This window comes from Camarhynchus parvulus, chromosome 3, assembly GCF_901933205.1.
Source record: "Camarhynchus parvulus chromosome 3, STF_HiC, whole genome shotgun sequence".
Taxonomy (NCBI): domain Eukaryota; kingdom Metazoa; phylum Chordata; class Aves; order Passeriformes; family Thraupidae; genus Camarhynchus; species Camarhynchus parvulus.
The window spans coordinates 33,009,697-33,028,054 of record NC_044573.1 but is presented as its reverse complement, the minus strand read 5'-3'; the positions used below and the strand labels follow the sequence as shown (position 1 = coordinate 33,028,054).

At 41.6% G+C, this 18,358-nt stretch overlaps 2 protein-coding genes across 3 annotated transcripts in view; one reads left to right on the top strand and one right to left on the bottom strand.

The window, feature by feature from the left end:
* Window positions 1-5,521, top strand: part of LOC115901645 (protein ELYS-like) — a 17,535-nt gene extending 12,014 nt beyond the window's left edge. The window contains exons 15-24 of the mRNA XM_030944461.1: window positions 16-120; window positions 602-695; window positions 998-1,121; window positions 1,221-1,277; window positions 2,258-2,404; window positions 3,148-3,335; window positions 3,510-3,654; window positions 3,747-3,878; window positions 5,050-5,197; window positions 5,283-5,521. Of these exons, the coding sequence (XP_030800321.1) occupies window positions 16-120; window positions 602-695; window positions 998-1,121; window positions 1,221-1,277; window positions 2,258-2,404; window positions 3,148-3,335; window positions 3,510-3,654; window positions 3,747-3,878; window positions 5,050-5,197; window positions 5,283-5,434 (1,292 nt within the window). The 3' untranslated portion in view covers window positions 5,435-5,521. The remainder of the gene's footprint in view (window positions 1-15; window positions 121-601; window positions 696-997; window positions 1,122-1,220; window positions 1,278-2,257; window positions 2,405-3,147; window positions 3,336-3,509; window positions 3,655-3,746; window positions 3,879-5,049; window positions 5,198-5,282) is intronic.
* SCCPDH (saccharopine dehydrogenase (putative)) lies at window positions 5,070-18,358 on the bottom strand. Of its 2 annotated transcripts, none has more exons than XM_030944463.1 (12): window positions 18,281-18,358; window positions 17,781-17,893; window positions 16,871-16,951; window positions 16,293-16,422; window positions 14,635-14,684; window positions 13,049-13,179; window positions 12,374-12,491; window positions 11,334-11,453; window positions 11,145-11,201; window positions 10,059-10,170; window positions 9,145-9,226; window positions 5,070-8,710 (listed from the first exon to the last, which is right to left on the bottom strand). In XM_030944463.1, exons 1-12 carry the CDS (start codon window positions 18,339-18,341, stop codon window positions 8,605-8,607), a joined length of 1,161 nt encoding a protein of 386 aa, XP_030800323.1. In that variant the 5' UTR covers window positions 18,342-18,358; the 3' UTR covers window positions 5,070-8,604. The 2 variants fall into 2 exon arrangements, with proteins under 2 accessions (XP_030800323.1, XP_030800322.1); XM_030944462.1 differs by having other exon boundaries at window positions 18,068-18,348.

Sequence of the window (18,358 nt, the reverse complement as noted above, 5' to 3'; positions counted from 1 at the left end):
TTGCCTTTCTTTCAGGTTTTTCAGACTTGACAAATAAGCAGCTGGTAACCAGCCTTATTTTTTTGTATGCACAAGTGGTGATCTGGTTCTGTCGATCTAGTCTCCTTCCCGAGGGTTTAGGTAAGCAGAACCTGTAGTACCAGCACACTCGTTTTGATAATAAAAGGAGTACCTGCATGTTTGGAACCTTTGATTTATTGCTCGAGGTGAAAGTTCACCTTGGAAATGCTCTTGAGACACCTTATAAATTCAATTTTCAACTTTAATCATTTTACAGATGCTCACATGTTCAAAAAAATAATTCCATTTGAGAGTTGTTTTTTAGGAGTAGCTTTGAGCTTACGCTACGTGCTCTGAATGCAGCATCAACCGCAAACATGAAACTGATCTTGAGACAAGAAGTAGTTGTAGTTTTGCAGTTTGCAGTAGTAGTTTTGTCTTAGTTCTCCTTTACCAATGGCAGAAACAGGATTGGATTCTTTGAGAGTTGGAGGCTTCTTGAGGTTGTGTGGTTTCTGTCTGTCTAGACCAAAGTTTTAGTTGAAAAACATGGTCTTACTTCTTTAACTTGCTTTTACTTTATCACCTGTAGATGATCAAGAGGATCACATGCATTTGTCCAGACCTTTCTACAATTACCCTCTGATTCAGAGCTACTATATGGGTCACCGAGAGAAACTTGAGCATTTATCAAGGTAAGACTTGGAGGAATTCTCTAGAAAACTGCCACTGTTAGACTGTGTGAGAGTGGTTATTTTTGCAGTTAAAACCCTTTGTCTGCACTCCTTGGCATTACACAATGTAACAGAGCATGAAAGCAAACCTGGAACCCAAAAGGTCATTGCGACTCTTCTCTTGGGTTTATGTGCTGGACTCCTTAATGAGTAAGTTCGTTGTGAGCTAAGGACCGTCTTTGCTCTGACTCTGAAATCTGTGATACTGAGAGACAGGAATGAGTGTTTTGCTCTGTGCAAGCCCTTGCTCCCTTTTGTTGCAGAGGCAAATGGGATTCTGATTGCTTGATGATTGATGGAATGGTTTCCCAGTTGGGAGAGGAAGTGGAGAAGTTGTGGCGGAGAGATGAAGGCGGCACTGGGAAATACCCACCTGTTAGTTTACATGTGAGTGTTCTGTTCACTGAAAACCCCAGCAGCAGTCCCCTAAAGCTAATGATGGTGAAAGACAGGAGCATTAGAAAACCTTTTCATCTTTCATTTCAGGCACTGCTGGATCTCTATTTGCTAGAAAGCATTGAAGAAAGCGACAAACATGCGATTGTATCCTTTCCAGATTGTTATTTCTCCTTCAGTAATAACAACATAAATGTTCTTACGTGTTCGTCACCTATGTGTTTTTTGCAAATTCTTTTCTGGTACAAGCAAACAGGTTCCCTAAAATATTCAAGATAAAAACCTTGCTTAGTTTCTCTCAGTATGTAATAATTTTTAACTTTTAAAGCACTCCTTTCTGTAGCAAAGGACTGTGTGTTAGAACAGTGCCTGAAATATGCTGCTTCAGAATAGAAGTGTTTGTAACAGTGGTTTTCCAGTCGCTGATTTGTTTCCCAGCCCAGCTAACAGTGTTTGCTTTTTTTGTTAAAAAGTACAAGCACACAGAATAATAAAGAGGGGGTTGAGAACAGTCATGGGGCTGAAGCCTAATTTTTAAGCTGCTGGAACATGCCGAATTACCTTTGTTGTTTGTTGGCTAAACCAAGAAGGGAGGATGGAGAGCAAAGGGGTTAAAAATGGTTGTAGTCCCAAGCTGCCTTTCTTAGACACGATCCACAGGCAATTTTAAACAGAGTTTCAATCAGTCAGTGCTAAGTTGCTTTGTAAGGGCACCATAATTTGTGTTGGTTTTGTGAAGACAGGAAATGAGGTGGACAAAACAGCTGTAGAACTTGTTTTCTTTAATAATTAAGCATTGGATGTTGAAGTGTGTTGAGTGTCCAACTGGTAGCTTCACTGACAGAAGCAGAAGCCTGGGTTTGTAACAGCAATAAATATCTTCCTTTTTGATTGCCTTACGGAAATCCACAAGTATTTCTTTCTGGAAGTATATTCAAAATATAGTTTTGTGATTAGGACTTGCCTATTGATATAATGGGTTGTAATAGCTTAAAATGGCAAGATCAGTACATTAGGATGTTCTGCTTTCTACTATTTTCATATTCTTATTTCCTTGTTTTGCTAACTGTAATGCGATACAAGTTTTTGGTCTTAGCAATTTATTCACCTTAATTAGATACTCTCAGACAATTTACTTGCTGCTGGATATCATCCATTTCTTTCCAAGTAAAACAGAAACATTACTTGTTTCCTTTCTAACTGCCTTTGCTATCCCTTGGGGTCTTGTTAAGCTGATTCGAGGGTTTTGGCTTCTAGATCACAATGATTATGAAGTAAGTATGAAACAGTTGAGTTAGACACACATGGCACTGCAGAGCTGTAACCAATAAAAATATTTTTTAAATTGTTACTTAGGTATAAGGAGCTATCGAAGCATTGGAAGCTTTTTTTTAACACTGGTCTGACATCTTCAGCAACAAGTTATGATTTGAAATTTTGCTGTAACTACTTTGAAAAAAATTGATTAAAAGAAAGGGATAATCAGTATAAATAATGCTTAATATTTGAGTTTTCAAAGCCATATGTGTTTTAGGAGCTTTTCAGCGGACTGCTTGGGCACTGTTTCTAAAAGAATGTTTTGGGTACTTGAAGCATGGAAACTCTGATGGTAGCAGGAACATTTGAGCCAAAAGACTGCAGGAGTGACTTTTCAACCTATTCTTCCTAATGTTTTAGGTTGCTCTTTACCTGTCACTATACCAATAGGATCAATTTGATTGTGAAGTAACTTATTATTTAGTAATGTATTTATAAAAAGGGGTGTTTGTACACAGAATTTTGTGAACTTAGAAAAATCTGAATTGTTCCTCTTAAAGCATTCACTTTTTTCTGGGTGGCTGATTTTTTTTCCTGCAAATACTGAAGAATTTTTACTGATGTGTTCTGGATCAAGTATTTTCTTATTTAGACCTCTAAGTTGGTCTAACCCATGTCCAGCCTTGCTGCAGGAAGTTTTGACTCTTTGTTGCATGAGTGTGTGTATCTATGGTAATGAAGCTGCTCTCAACTTGTGCAGAATTCCCTGGCCCTGCTCTTCCATCCAGCTACACTCAAGACTGTGTCATGGCAACACATGAGGATAATCCAGTCCCTGATGTGCCAGGGAGAGCACAGGCGAGCCCTCAGGTACATGCAGATGATGAAGCCGTCGATGTCCAGCAGCAGTGAGGTGCGGCTGTTCCTCACCGTGCTGTTGTCCAATAGGTAAGGAAACCTCCCCTCTTTTGGCATTCACATCTTGGGAGATGTGGAGAACTGATGACACAAATGGGGCTTCCCCTCCATTTCCTTTGAGCTTTGAATGGATGCCGTTACTGTGGGGCATCATTTTGGCCTCAGTGTTCCCATTCCTTTCCATGTCCCAAATCTTAACTGCAGGTGCATGGTGGAGGCTTGGGGTCTGTTGCAGCAACACACCACAAAGTTAAACATAGAAGAGCTGCTAAAGCACATGTATGAAATCTGTCAGGAGATGGGGCTGATGGAGGATTTGCTGAAGCTGCCCTTCACAGACACAGAAAAGGTGAGTTTGGAGAAGAAACAAAAAAATCTTGTCTCTTTGGTAAGAGAAGAGGCAGAATCGTAATGAAGTTTGGAATGTGTTGTTTCTCACAGGAGTGTTTGGAGAAGTTTTTACAAACCAAATCTGGTATTCAGAATCATGAATTCCTCTTAGTCCACCATCTGCAGCATGCCAACTACATCCCAGCACTCCAGCTGAATCAGTCCATGAAGGCCAATCTGATGGTAAGGGTAGCAGTCCTGCTGAGTGTGCAAGTTTCTGTCTGCGTGACTGATCACTTTTGATAGTCCTCAAGAAAAATCTTGCTTTGTCTTTTATACTACTTTTTGAAAGATTAGGAATAAGTTCCTACATGTCAAGTTACAACTCAACCTAAAAGGTGGCTGAAATAATTTTACTACTGCAAACTGCCTTGTGGAGTTATAAATTAAATGTTCAGTGGTTGACTCCACCAAAAGTTTGTTTGTATCTGACGAAAAAATAGGTATGTTTTCTGCCATCCCATATTTTCATTCAGTTCCTCAGATCCTGCTGTTATATATTGTTTAGCTAGGGAAGTTATTTGTGTCAGTTTTTTCTGTGGAATAAAGAGTATGTTGTATGTCACATCTTGTATCTTGCTTTTACCTGAGCGCAGTCTGGATGCTCAACAGGGTCCAATATGTGTAGTGGGGTTTATTTGTGGTTTTGGGTTTTTTATTTTCTCAAATTATAGCACAAGCTCTCTGATTCCAGTAGTTTCATGCTACCAATTTTAAGACATAAATTCTAACCTATGTTTCTCAAAATATCCAGATCAAATTTTGCATTATGTGGACTTCTCTTAGGGATCTCTGATGCATGTGTTGTGTTTTGAAAGTGTGTTTTTCCAGTAAATCAAACTTAAAAGGTAGTCTTGGAAGGTTTAAGTATGTGAAAACTGTGTTCCAGACAGAAGGTGTGTGTAAGTAGATTTTCTTAATTTTCCCATCATTTTGTCCAACATAATTTGCAGTTGCCCTGTGTATTCAGTAATCTCAGATATCTTTATTTCATGATAACTAGGGGAAAGCCTGCTCTTCCATAAGCCATTTGAAAATTGCAGGTGTTAAGTATGTAAGAATAGGCTCTGCAAAGTGCCAGGATCCTTTTAACTAGGAGTTTTATGTTCTGCTTTTATTCCAGTCTTCTTTGCACTTATCCAAAACTACCAGGTGAAATTGGTGTGTGCTCCTGGGTGGAACTTGCTGTGGCTCTGTGCAGGGGATTTGTTCTCCTGTACCTGCAGGTACAGGAGAACAAGTCCCCTGCACAGAGCCACAAATTTAGGCCTTAGTTAGAAAGAGCAGAGACAGTCCTGTGCAATGAACTTCTGGTGAATTGTTAACTTCTTGCTGTACACATTTCTCTTGTCAGAATGGTCGTGATCCTCGCTTGAGAGAGAGAGCAGTAGCCAGAAATTCTCTCTTAGACCAATATATCAAGATCCTTCCCACAGTTCAAAGGAAGCTGGCAGTAGAGAGAGCCAAGCCGTACCGTTTGCCTTCATCAGTCTTAAGAGAAGGTAATTTTAGAGAAGGGAACAAGGATGTGCAGCTGGCCATCACTGTGAATACACAGGGCTGATACTTCTCCCTCTTGCTTTACAGTCCCAAGGCCAAAGCCATTATCAACAGCAACAAGGCAGGCTAATGCAGGAAATGTGCATACAAGAGCAAGTTTAATCACTAAAGTACTGTCCAGATTTAAAGAAGCATGGCTAGGAAACAAGACCACAAATTTCTCAGAATATAAGAAGTAAGCAGCCTTTTCACAAAGTTTAGCCTTGTTCTATGTTTGTGTTTGAGGGGAGACAGAAAAAGGAGAGAAATCTGTTTGAATTATGTTAGTGTCTTGGTGGGAAGGTACATGTGAAAATAGCTTTGTTTTGCTTTATTGTACATAAAATATACAATGTTTGAGACACAATTCATCATAAGTACTATTTGGAGAAGCATACTACTATGATAATCTTAGTTAGGCAAATACATGTATTTACATTATGAGAAATGTGCTTACATTTCTCATGAAAGTTTAAGACAGCTGAAATGAAAGCTTTGACCACCACCAAGCTCTTGGTGTAGACTTTCACAGACGAACAATAAGAAGTGCCTGTCACTTCCATGTGGGCCTAATGTATCACCCCAGCAGTGAGGGTTTACCTGTATTTCTTGTTCACTGTGTATTCTTGTTGTCAGCATCACAGCATGCTTTTTTTCATTTATTTATTGATGTTCCCAGTTTAAAATTAGTATTTTAACAGGTTGCTGGATTTGGTGGTTCGTCCTGGTCCTTCCCATTCTGTGGCACAGAATGAGACCCAGCAGCAGCCCCCATGCGAAGCTTCTACTTCTTTTGTGGCATCCAGCCCCCCGAGATCAAATACACATCGCTCCAGCTCCCAAAACAGTCTGCCAAGAGCATCAGAGCTGAATGTACTGGAAACTCCTCTTGTGGTCAAGGTTGGTATTTTAAAAACTCAGTAGCAACCAACCAAACCAGAAGCTTGTGAGCTTTGTTTAAAATGAAACCCCTGGATTCAAATTGTGAGGTATTTTTTGCATGCATGTAGTTATTGTATACAGACCTTTTCACAGCAGTAAAATGGGAACAGAGGGAAATTTTAGTTTTCAGTTAATTGCAGTGGTCACCTTGTCCCACAGCTTTGAGAAATACAGTTGTTTTTATTGCATGGAACTAAGTTCAACCTGAACTTTTCAGTCTATACTTAGCTGCCTAAAGATGCAATTTGTGGCTTAACCATGTCATTATTTAAGTGCCAAGTAGCTTTGTGTAGTTTGATGTGCATTTCTACAATCAAGAATCATGCTTCAGGCTCTTAATCCAGTGTCATGAATGACAACTGAGCAATGTCAGTGATGTCAGTCTCTGTCAGATTCAGTGACGACTCTCTGCAGCAGTTTTGCTTATCAATTGTTTGTGTTAAACTGTATTTCCAGTCTTTGCCATCAAACTGTTACTATGCATGGCAGTAACACCTGACACGGCCCCTTGGTTCTGATCTTTTTGCCTTTGCCTACCTGAATGAAATCACTGCCATCTCCCTAAACCTTTTTCTTGTTAGGAAATATAATCTAAACTATTGAACTAGCTTCATCCTTCTCCTTTCTAACTCTTTCAATACTGTAAAACATTTCTGAGCCAGGAAAACCTGAACACTGCTACATGAGGATATGTAGGTATTTTTACAGCACTATCCCTTCATCTTGTGTGCAGACTGATTAATTAGTGCAGAAATAAGCTGTGGCTGTTGCTCTGTTGACTGGCATCTGGAATACAGCAATTGAAAACACTGCCTTGTGGAATAGTGGTTGTGTGCCTTTTAAAAGAGCAATGTAGAAATTGCAAAAATTCCTGGGATAGGAGAGAACATTGTAGGCAACAAGATGCTATATGCTTGTTTCTTCAGGAAATTTGAAAAATAACCTTTTTGTTGTCATGACTGAAGCTTTAAGCACTGGGGACCCAATTGTATTTTAGCCTGTCAGAGGCAGTGGGTCACTCTGGCTGTGGAGCAGTGCAGAGGGCACTGCAATGTGATGGGCACCCCTGGCTGCGTACACAGCTTGTGTTGGAAAACTGCTCCTGGTCATGGGCAGTGGCAAATGGTCAGTTCTGAAGAGAAATATCAGAAACAGAGCATGTGAATTGCACACAGGGACTGCTCTGATCCCTGTGCTTCAAATACATGAACTCTCAGCTGTAAGGTAGTATGTATGTTTCACATTCAGGGGTGAGTGGAAGGGAAAAGCAGCTTTTCTGTGTCTTGAATTTCTTCGAGATCGGTGCGAAATTAGTCTGCTACTGAATAAAGCATTAACAGACATTTTTTAACTTTAGGTTACTGAAGACAGTGCAGTGACAGCATAAACTTAAGAAGCAGCACCTAAAACCCCACCATATAGTGAACTACATCCATAAGGCAATCTTCGACACAGCTATGAGACTACAAAGCATCAATCTGTATGTGATTTGCCTCAGAATAATAAAGGTCAGTGTGATGCAGCTGAGGGAGATAGAGACTTTTGTAACCTTAAGTATCTCAGAGTAACTTTCATAGTTTTTACAAGTTCTACTGATACAACAAAAAAAGCCTCTACACGGAAACAGAATTTAATGTATTCACACTCCTGAAAATCATGAAGGCTACCTTTCAAATATTCCCAAGACTCAAAGCTTCCACTGCCCACAAATACCAACCCAGAAATCAGACAGCAGGACAAGACACTCTCATAATTCTTAGGCTAACAACAAAAATCAGGCTCATCAACCACAGTATCAAGTAGTGTGAAACAGGTCAGTGCACCCAGAACCTGGATCACATCAGGTCAGATTCCAAAAACAGTCAACAGAACAAGCCTCCTTCTTTACAGAAGCAAAAGCACAATACAGTTCATGACTACTTACCTAACTACAGAAACTACACAAAGATCTGCACTAACAGCAATTATTAAATAAAGATTAATTGAAGATGTTAATAAAGACATATACCGAACACACATTAGAAATAACTAGTAGCTTATCTGCTAAGGCACTTCTGTTTCCAGGCTGCCTGCTTTACATAGTTGCAGAATGGGGCAAACCAAGGCAGCTATGCTTACTTGTGAAGCAGATGGTATAGTGGGTCCATGAAGTAGGAACTTGAACTTAGATAATGAGATTAAGATTCCAGAATTAGTACCCAAGAAGTTACCAATTTGGTATGTCTGTGAATTAACACTCAATACCCACCTTTTAAGGGTTTGCTCACTATAGCAAATACTATTACAGCTTTTAACTTGAATTTTCTTCTGTTTCTGCTGCAAACAATAGCATAGTGAAACTGTTTTATGATTAGGCTTTTGCAGCCAAATGGGTTTTATTAGAGTTATTCCCAGGAAAGGTGTTAGTTCATACAGTTATGTTCTGACTTCAGACTTCAGGCTTGCTAATAACAGAGAACTCAACTCCACGCTTGTTGAGGCGATCAATCAGTTTTGTTTTCGAGAAGGCAGCTCCTGGAGAATATACACCACCCCTGTTAGTGAAAATCAAAAAGGAGAAACATTAGTGGCATAGTGATTGAGGGACACCTTTTGTTAAGCTAGAGATGTGCTTCCCTGACTAAGAAAGAAAAAGCCACTTAGTCCGAGAAGAGAGTGGGTGAGGAATTTGGCAGGGTGGTTATAATCACAGGTTCATTTCTGCATCCAGCAAGCTCTATAGAAACCACTCCATTAACTGAACATAAAGACATTGATGCCAAGGCCTGACTAAAAGCCTGTGACTACTGATTGGCTGGTGAAGAGCAAGTGGCTTTAAATCAGCTTGCAGTGAAGCATCTCCCTTGCACAGCCAGTTGGGTGAGGTAACACAAATCCACAGGGCTGATTAAGTGTATTTTCAAAGAGAAACATTTGCACACAGTAGCTTTAAGGGAGAACAAGCTGCTCAGCATGGGAAGGTACTTACCGTTTAGGCAGAGAAGCTGAATCTTCCAGAAGAGATAGAGCTGCTTGAACCATTGCAATTGGTGTAGCAACATATCCAGGCTCTGACAAAAAAAAAAAACCAAACCAAAACCCCCCAATGAAACACAGTGCCTTGAAATGTAGAATGCAATCTTGCTCTTCCCTACAGCATTCTGGAGAATAATGTCTTCAGCAATGAAACAGCCTTTCTGATTTAAGAACAGCTTTTTTTTACCTAGTAAACAAACAGACTGAGTAGCTGGTGAAATCCTTACGATCTAATCCAGACAAATACTGCTTCACATAATGGCCTCTAACCACACAACTGTGAGTGACCACATCGTGGTGACAGAGGGCTTTCTGACACAGCAAGAGCTTTCCCCATCCTGTACTTCAATTCAGAATTTTACCATGCAACACTTGCATTCTGCCACATCTCTAGTTATTTAAACAAGCTGTGCTCCAGTAACTCATTTCTGAATGTACATTCTTGCTCTCTCCAAATTTCAGATGTCATGTCCCCTCAAGGAATGACCTGAACAAAAGTATGTAATAGTCAGAAATTATACCCACACCAGACCTGTTAAAGTTCACTCTCTGGGAACTGGAAATAAACAAAGTACTAAGTCCAGGCTGTAACAACTAAAAACTATTCTTAAAGCCCTCTTCCTTCAAAAGGTCTGCTCTGCAAAAATGAAAATCAGACCAGGGAAAGTCAGAGGAAAGAGATTCACAAGAATGCAAGTGAACTGGCTATTTCAAAAACCAGGTCACAATGAATTCTAGTATTCAAGTTAATAACACTGTAAAGGCTGTTGGCTTTATTCCTGTTGCAGGTGCTTCTCAAGGGTGAAAGGGACAGCAGTGCAATCAGAAATGTATTTTAGAGCAGGGAATGCTAGGCAAAATACATACCTGGTCCTTTCACTTCAGTGCAGATCTTCACATTTGGTTTGCTTTTCTGGGGATCTTGTCCCTCACTGTAACCCTCACCAAAAAAAGTCATTGTAAAAGAGGTTCCATCCATCTGTAGTGGACAAGACAAGCATAGTCACCAAAAGAGAAACTGGTTGCTACCAGGAAAGCACAAGTAGTAAATAAAAGTATCCAAAATCTATATATAGAATCCTGCCAAATACTATAATCCATTTAAACATGAGAGAAGTTATTTTGAATTACTGCTTGAAAGGTTAATCTGAGTTTTTAATTGCTTCTGCTTTGTTGCACTGGCCTTGTACTAAAGTCTGTTTGTTCTCTCAGTACTTTCAGTCCTGGGTTTTTTGTTAATCAGTCTCCCTTGGTCATCACATTTGATGGAGTGCTCTGAGCCATCCATGGGAATACATCAGGCCCAGCAACATTATCCATTTATTCCTCTTAGCAGTTACACACACTTTGATGTCTAAAAGCAGAAGGCATGGTTATTTAAATATCCAGTAACTATCTAAAACAGGCACACACAACATGCATTTGGACCTAGAGGGGAAGCTGTATGAGTGGAGGCTGAGGTTTCTTGGTCTGATCAGCCAGGAGGAGACTGAGGGGAGACCTCACTGCAGTTACACCTTCCTTGTGAGAGGAAGATGAGGGGCAGGCACTGATCTCCGTGGTGCACCAGTGACTGGACCTGAGGGAATGGCCTGAAGTTGTGTCAGGGAGGTTTAGGTTGGATATCAGGAAAAGTTTCTTCACCCAGAGGGTGGCTGGGCACTGGAAGAGGCTCTCCAGGGAAGTGGTCACAGCACCAGCCTGACAGAGTGTCACCAGCCTGACAAGACGTGCTTGGACAGCACTCTCAGGCACATGGTGTGACTCTTGGGGTATCCTGTGCAGGGCCAGGAGTTGGACTGTAATGATCCTTGTGGATCTCTTCTAACTCAGAATATTCTGTGATTCCTTTAGAAATTATTTCTTTGAGGCTAAGCAGTTGACTCTGAATTACTATTCCACCATTACCACAACAAATGTATTCTATAACTGTGGTAGAAAACAGTCAGTTACCTGCTTCTGGGTTGGTCCTTTCTTTGAGAAGCGTCCAGCAGAGAAAAATTCTGGGTACTGTATGAATAGAGGAGAGAAAAAAAAAAAGGAAGAAAAAGACAAAAAAAGACCAGCAGTAAATAAGAGGGAGAAAAAAAGATATCTCCAATATCTCCAAACACTAAATTATTTTGTGTTTTGAAAACTTACTTTTGTCAGAAGTTTTCTTCCAAAGTTAAACTTCACCAGAAGAAGAAATAACATGCCCAGAAACATCAGCTTGATAACAGAGCCAAGACCACCTACGGTCACATAAGCACCATACTGGACCTGAAGAAAAATGGATTTTCAGTGATAGGATTTACATTAATTTTTTCCATCAATTGATTTTTATAAATCAATCTACCCTGTAAGTAAGATGCAGTTATTTTGTACAACATACATTGGTTTAAACAGGGCCTTAAACAATTGTCTTAGTTCTAAGGAACTGTTTGAAGAATGCTTCACTTTATCATTTATTCTGGGAAGACAATGTAACTACAGAGTGAAGAGGGAGCACACATGGTACACAAGAACAGACGACTTTACAGAAAGATGTGTTTTGGCATCCAATTTCAGCCTTCTTTCCTAGATCTCACTTTTCTCCTCCTTGTGCTTTTTAAAAGAGAAACTGAAATAGCAATGGCAAGCCTTTCTCATTTGTAGCTTCCAAGTGCATTTTTAAAGCACCATCTCACCCTCATTGCTGAACTGATGCCTATGATTCTGCACAGCAGTTATAGAGATTGTTGGTGGTTATCTCCTCTCAGGAAACCATGGAAAATAAAAATTAATCATCTTTTCCACCACATTACTTCACACTTTACTCTGCACACTGGCGACCCGAGCATCAAAGAAATCTTAAGATATAAATGAGCAGCATATGAATTATGTATCAGAATATTTACTACACTATACTGAGCTGGCTATAGCTACCATTGACTACAATTATGATGCTTTTAGAAGCTCTGCTTATACAACAAGAGAAGTCTCTGCACGGAATCAGAATTTAACATATTTATCATGACGGCTACCTTTCAAATATTCCTGTGACTCAAGGTTTCTATTCCCTACAAATACATACCCAGAAATCAGACAGCAGGAGAACCTGACATGACAATCTCATAACTATCATGTTACCAAAGGCAGGCTCATCAGCCACAGTCTCAAGTAGCATCAAACAGGCCAGTGCACAAATAACAGTAACTTACAGGTGTTTGCTGCAACTCGGTGTGCAAATAACGCTGAGTCCTTTTCACAACAGAGCCATCAGATCCCATGAATGTAAGACAGTACTCCTTGAATTCCGGACTGTAAAACATAAATCCCCTGCAAATGAAAAAAAAATTAAGTCAGAAAACAAATGTTCCAATCTTCACACAAACTGAAAGAAATTGACCGTAATGGCCTTACCATTACCAGTTTTCTCCCAAGAATTTTTGTGACATTATCTCTTTTCACTAAAAGCAAGCAATTCCAAATATATCCCTGGCTCACTCAAAATTCGCTACATATAATTCACTATAGATAATTCACTATATGCACTATATCAAGGATGAATATGATAATCAATATAATAGTATTTTCATTTTTTCCCTCCATTCTACTAATCGCTTCTGAAATCAAAAGTTTCCCATGTCACTAGAAGTCCTTTAGAATGCGTTAATTTTGAGACCCAGTAAATGATGAGACATGTTCTCTTTTCAGTAAGATATGAACAAGTCTGTAAAACTGAACTGATCTTCAATTCTACTAGATGACCATCTATGTGTTCATACTATACTAAAGTCCTAACTGCATCTTTTCAGTATTTAATACTGTAGCAATCTGTATCATAAATACTGGAACTGTTAGGAGACTGTATATTCCACATCTTATGCTTATACCTTTTTTTAAGCTTTGCACCAACTACTGGAACAGGGGCATATCCTATCTGTTTTCGAAGCTTCTTCAGGCTGGCTTCATCTGCAAGGCCATAGACAGCTGATTTCCAGGTCCCATCATGTACACCAAGACCCTTGTGACATACCATGAAACAATAATTAGTTCAGTATTTAAAAGTTTCATGGATTATTTTAATAATATTAGAATCACTACATGTATTACAATTATTACATATAAATGTTATGATGATAGTGTATTGAAATGGTGTGGGTTGACTTGGCTGGATGTCAGTTGCTTAATTACCAAGACACTCCATAACTCTCCTCCTAGCTAAGATAGGAGGAGGAGATGGAAAATAAGATGGAAAAATCCCTTGTGTGTAAAGATAAAGGTGAGTTAATAAAGCAAAAGCTGCATATGGAAGCAAAGGTGTGGTAGTAACAAATGCCTCCCCCTCTACCCTTCTCCTCCTTTCCCTTAGCCTTTATTGCTGAGCAGACAGTATGGAACATCCCTTTGGTCAGTCTGGGGCAGCTGTCCGGGCTGTGTCCCCTCCCAGCATCCTGCCCACCCCAGCCCATGAGGTGAGGGGGGGAATGCTGCAGAGACAGCCTGAGTGCTGTGCCAGCACTGCTCAGCAGTGGCCACAACACTGCTGTGTTACTGACACCTCTGCAGCTGCCACACAAAGCTCAGCACTGTGAGGGCTGCTGTGGGGAAATGAACTCCACATGAGCCAGACGCAACACAATCTCCACCCCTCTTTCCACATGATCTGCAACATACTCAGGACCCACCAAATCTGACACATATCTGTAGCTCTTCATAACTACACCTCAGTGTAGTTAATTCTCATTATTGAAATCCCTTCTTACCAACACTTTGAACTTACGCTATATATTTAAATATATGTCCTCATATCCAACATATAGATTTATACATTCCCATGAACTGCTATCCCCTGTTGCTTAACAGATACTACTCTCCCATTCCACGGGGGGCTTCCTCCATTCTTCCACATGTTTTTTAAGAAAAAAAATGGTTTGTAAGGCAAGATGGATACTCATGCCAGGAGCAGTAGTGTTTGGTTGTTGGGCATCCAGACTGACTTGGATCATTGTTGCATTTTTTAACAACAGCATTAGAATTATTACATATATTACACATTATTACAATTACGATCCACAGGTATTATCATTAAATGCATTAAAGTACATTGAAACGACCTTCACCCCAGCAACAAACAAAAACCCCAAACAGCCTAACACTAGGATTAGTGGCAATACACTCTGGACCTGTTACAGTTTCACTTGTGTAAGAATCCTTCCCACAGTCTCCAAAAACAAAATAGTTCTTGGAGCAGCTTACCAGAGCAAAGTGTGGGTAGACAGCTCTGCAAACAGACCTTACAAAAGGGTGTTTGCTTAGGATACTTTTAGTGGCTCCTAAAGAATAAAGTTCTTAGACTTATCAAAGACCTGCCAGCTTGCTCCTTGGTCTGACTTAATGTAGCAACATTTATTCTGATGGGCTGTGGTGATGTTATTGCAAATACTCCTGAGTTTCAGGAAGGAAGAAACCAACTAACCTCAGGCCCAGACTTCACCGACAGGAAACTCTCAACAGCAGTTAAAGTACCTGTAAGGGAGGGGAAAATATTACATATTTTCAATATTGCATATTGGCACACACAGTCATTAGTCTGCAAAGCCAGAGAATGCTCTGATAGACTCAAAACAGCAGGCCACTGACATTATCAGCAGAGTTACATCTTTATCTCAAAGCAAAGTAATGTAACATTAAGATGCACAGCTATCTGAGTTAGCAAGTACTACATTTCTTGTGGAAATTACTTCAATACAGGTCACTAGTATTACCTCTATTCATTAATTTTTTTCATTTATCTAATGAATGAGATAATGTAAAAAATTCATTGAAAAAAGGAAAGTAATATTGAGAGCCACATTTAGTTTTCCTCAAGTTTCAAAATAAAAGATGATGTAGGCTGTGAAAGCAAACATGAACTTAAAAATTTTGTTACACCCAAACTACAAAAAACCCACCACCAAAACAAAACAACCCACAACCCCCTCAAAAACCCAAAACAGAGAAAATATTTAATTTTAGCATAGTTTAAAAGAGTGTTCTGCAAAGAATGTTTAGTTTGATGAACAGCAGAACAACACAACGCCTCCAAATTCTGATTTGTTTTGCTTTGCTTAGTTCCTTCTGAGATTGGAAAACTGTATTTGTATGGATAAATTTCAATACAGCAAGCAACTGGATAGACAGAGGTAATGCCATAAAGTCAAAATAGGAAGAGATAAAAGACATCTATTCAAAACAGGTGTCAAACATCAAATTACAACCTCATGAACATCCAGACACTCATTTCCATACCTTGTTTCTCCTCCAAAGTCTGAGGTTTCTTCAACTGAATGCTGACTCCAATGTAAACCGATCCCATTTAGCAGCCTTTTTAATAGCCCATAAAAGCAAAACATTTGGATACTCTTATGGGCCCTCCCAACTGAAAGTCAGACTTGATGAACAGAGTATCCTCATCTGGGATCAGGATCAAGTACTATTTACATAGAATTAAACCCTCTCACATATTTTCTTAAATGTATTTCTCTTTCAGTTACCCTCTAGCTGCTATTAAAAGGCACTGCTACTTACACTCACAAAACAGCTTCTCAGAGCTTGCAGTTGAAAAAGGAAACTTGGGAAACCTGATTACACCCCCCCAAGTCTGTGGGCCCCTTCCCACTGTCTCTTTCCTACAAGATTCTCACTGCACAAGTGGCAATTGTGCTGAGGCTGCCTAGGGACATCCATACATTGGCTGAGCAGCCTGCTGCTCACAGCTGAACATTCTGTCCTCTCAGATTCACAGAATATTCCAAGCTGGAGGGGACCCATGAGCACCACTGAGTGAATGCTCTCGTGGAGATGGAACCCACAAGCTTGGTGTTATTAGCAGCCTGCTCTGAACAACTGGGCTCAACACAGGGCCCTCTTGGTGAGCAAGGGGACCATGACTCCTCCCCTACCCAATGACACATCCAATGGGAATATGACACTCAATTTCTCTCTACCGCATTTGGTTGAAACTGGTTACCTGGTAAAGGCAGGCAGAAAGAGACATTGAAAGAGTTTCCACAGGACCACTTCTGCTTTAGGAAACCAGATGAGAGCATAATCTGCATTCTTATTCCACCATAAAAATACACTTATTCTAGTCACCTTTCAGCTTGTCTCTGGTGTACAGTACTCCCATATCTGCCGGTATGGAGTCAAAGCCACAGCTTCCAACAACATATACTCCCTTTTCTGCAGCTCTCTCATTGTATTTCAGGTACATTCCTTCCAGAAACTGAAACACAGCCAGAACAAATATTTTAAGCTGAAATTCATTCTTGGCCATACCCAATATCAGCCATCGGCACTTCACTGTCACATCATAGCACCCTCCATGCTTCAAGCACCTTTGACAGATATACAATTCCTGGTCTGTAGTATGAAAGTTTCACAGCAGTGAAAAGAAAAGTACAAAATTCCCATGTAGTATCATAACAGAGGCTTGAAACATATTCAGCAATTTGGAACTTCCACAGAAACCCAAAGAGGGTGTCTTAAAAGCAAGAAAACGATACAACCAAGTATAGTGTACTTTAAAATAATTACTGCATCTTGAAATTGTAGATCAGGAGGCAGAATTTGTCTTCATGTTCAGAAACATAAGCAGAAACATGAAACAAACTAAACAAACACTCCTTTTTCAGAGCCTTGATATAAGGTAATGGTTTTTTACCATCACATACCTGGGGTTCTCCACTAATGTCAATGCAGCTTGCACCATTTTCAACACAAGCTTCTACCACAGGTTCTCCAAAGAATCTATACTATAAAAGGAAAGAACACCAGATGTAACAAAAGAAAACCCACACACCACAACTCAACCAGTGTGCTTTACCTAAAATATGTATCTGCAATAAAAGTGAACCTGGTGGCTATCGATTTTTCTAAGCAGGGCTAAAATGCAAGAGCACTTCTATTTCTTGGGAGTGTGGGGAGAAGAAAACATAATCTTCACTGCTGCCAATGGAGCTTGCTGCAGAATACCACACCTGATTTCTCATGAAATCAGATCAGATCACCAAGACCAATTGAATACCGCCACTAATTTCACTTTACACTTCCTGCACTCTTATTATCAGCATATTCTCTACTTAAACACTGAATTTCAAAGACATGGTCATGACCCAACTCCCACCTCGCAGACTTTGATGCTCTCTGAATGCACTGGAAATGCTGCCACTCTGAGTTTTAAAAGAGCCAAGCGCTTCTGGCAGCAAGCCTGTGGGCCCCTTTTCCAGCTCCGTGCTTAACCCTAGCCACACACTGACATTCTGGCCCAACCCAAAACGTTGCGCCAAACTTTACCGTCAGTATCTCAGGCTGCCTGTGAAGGACTAAAAACCATCTCCGCTATATTTCACTGTGGACACCTATCCATGAACCGCACCACCTGCGAGGGCGGTGGAAACCCTTCGGCCACTGCAGTGCACAGCGGTACTGGCAACTCCAGGGTCGAGTTCCACCAGCTGCGCTGTCCCTGCGCGGCCGCGGCAGCTCTCGGAGCCCCGCTCCGGCGCAGGCAGCCCGCAGCCCCGGAGCGGCCCCGGGGCGGACTGGCCGCGGGGGACCGCCCCGCCCGCATCCCGCACTCACCGGGCCCACGCAGTTCAGCACCACCCGGGTCTGCTTCGCCATGGCGGCCAGCGAGCCCGCGTCGCCCACATCGCAGAGCAGCACGCCGACCTCCTCCCCGGGCGCCGCCTTCCCTGCGCACCGGAGACCGCGGTCACCGACACCGCTCCGGTCGGGACGAGCCCCTTCCTCCCCGGCGCAGCGCCGGGGCTCGCCCCGCTTCGCTCCTCAGCCCTTGCCCGCACACCCGACCCGCCGGGCCTCCCCGGGCAGCGGCGCTGCACCCCCGCCCCGGCCGCGGCCCGTACCCAGCCGCTCGGCCGCCCGATCCAGCACCGCCCGCAGCTTCTCGCGGCTCCGCCCGGCCACGGCCCAGCGCAGGCGGCCGCTGCACAGCTGCCCCTCGCCGGCGGCCGTCGCCGCCGCCGCCCGCGCCACCTCCTCCACCACGAACTGGCCGGTGAAGCCCGAGGCGCCGAACACCACGATGTCGTAGACCCGCCCGGCCGCCATGGTACCACCGCGGGCCGCCATGGAGCGAGCAGCCTTCGTACTGGCGACAGCGCCGGGCAGCGCTGGCATGACGGTCCCGCTCCGCC

Excerpts from the sequence above, each read along its gene's own strand:
- SCCPDH (XM_030944462.1), bottom strand. The coding sequence starts at position 18,341 with ATGCCAGCGCTGCCCGGCGCTGTCGCCAGTACGAAGGCTGCTCGCTCC. Across the intron at positions 11,202-11,333 it reads GAAGAAAACTTCTGACAAAA|TACCCAGAATTTTTCTCTGC; the intron begins GTAAGTTTTCAA and ends CTATTCATACAG. Across the intron at positions 10,171-11,144 it reads AAGGACCAACCCAGAAGCAG|ATGGATGGAACCTCTTTTAC; the intron begins GTAACTGACTGT and ends TGTCCACTACAG.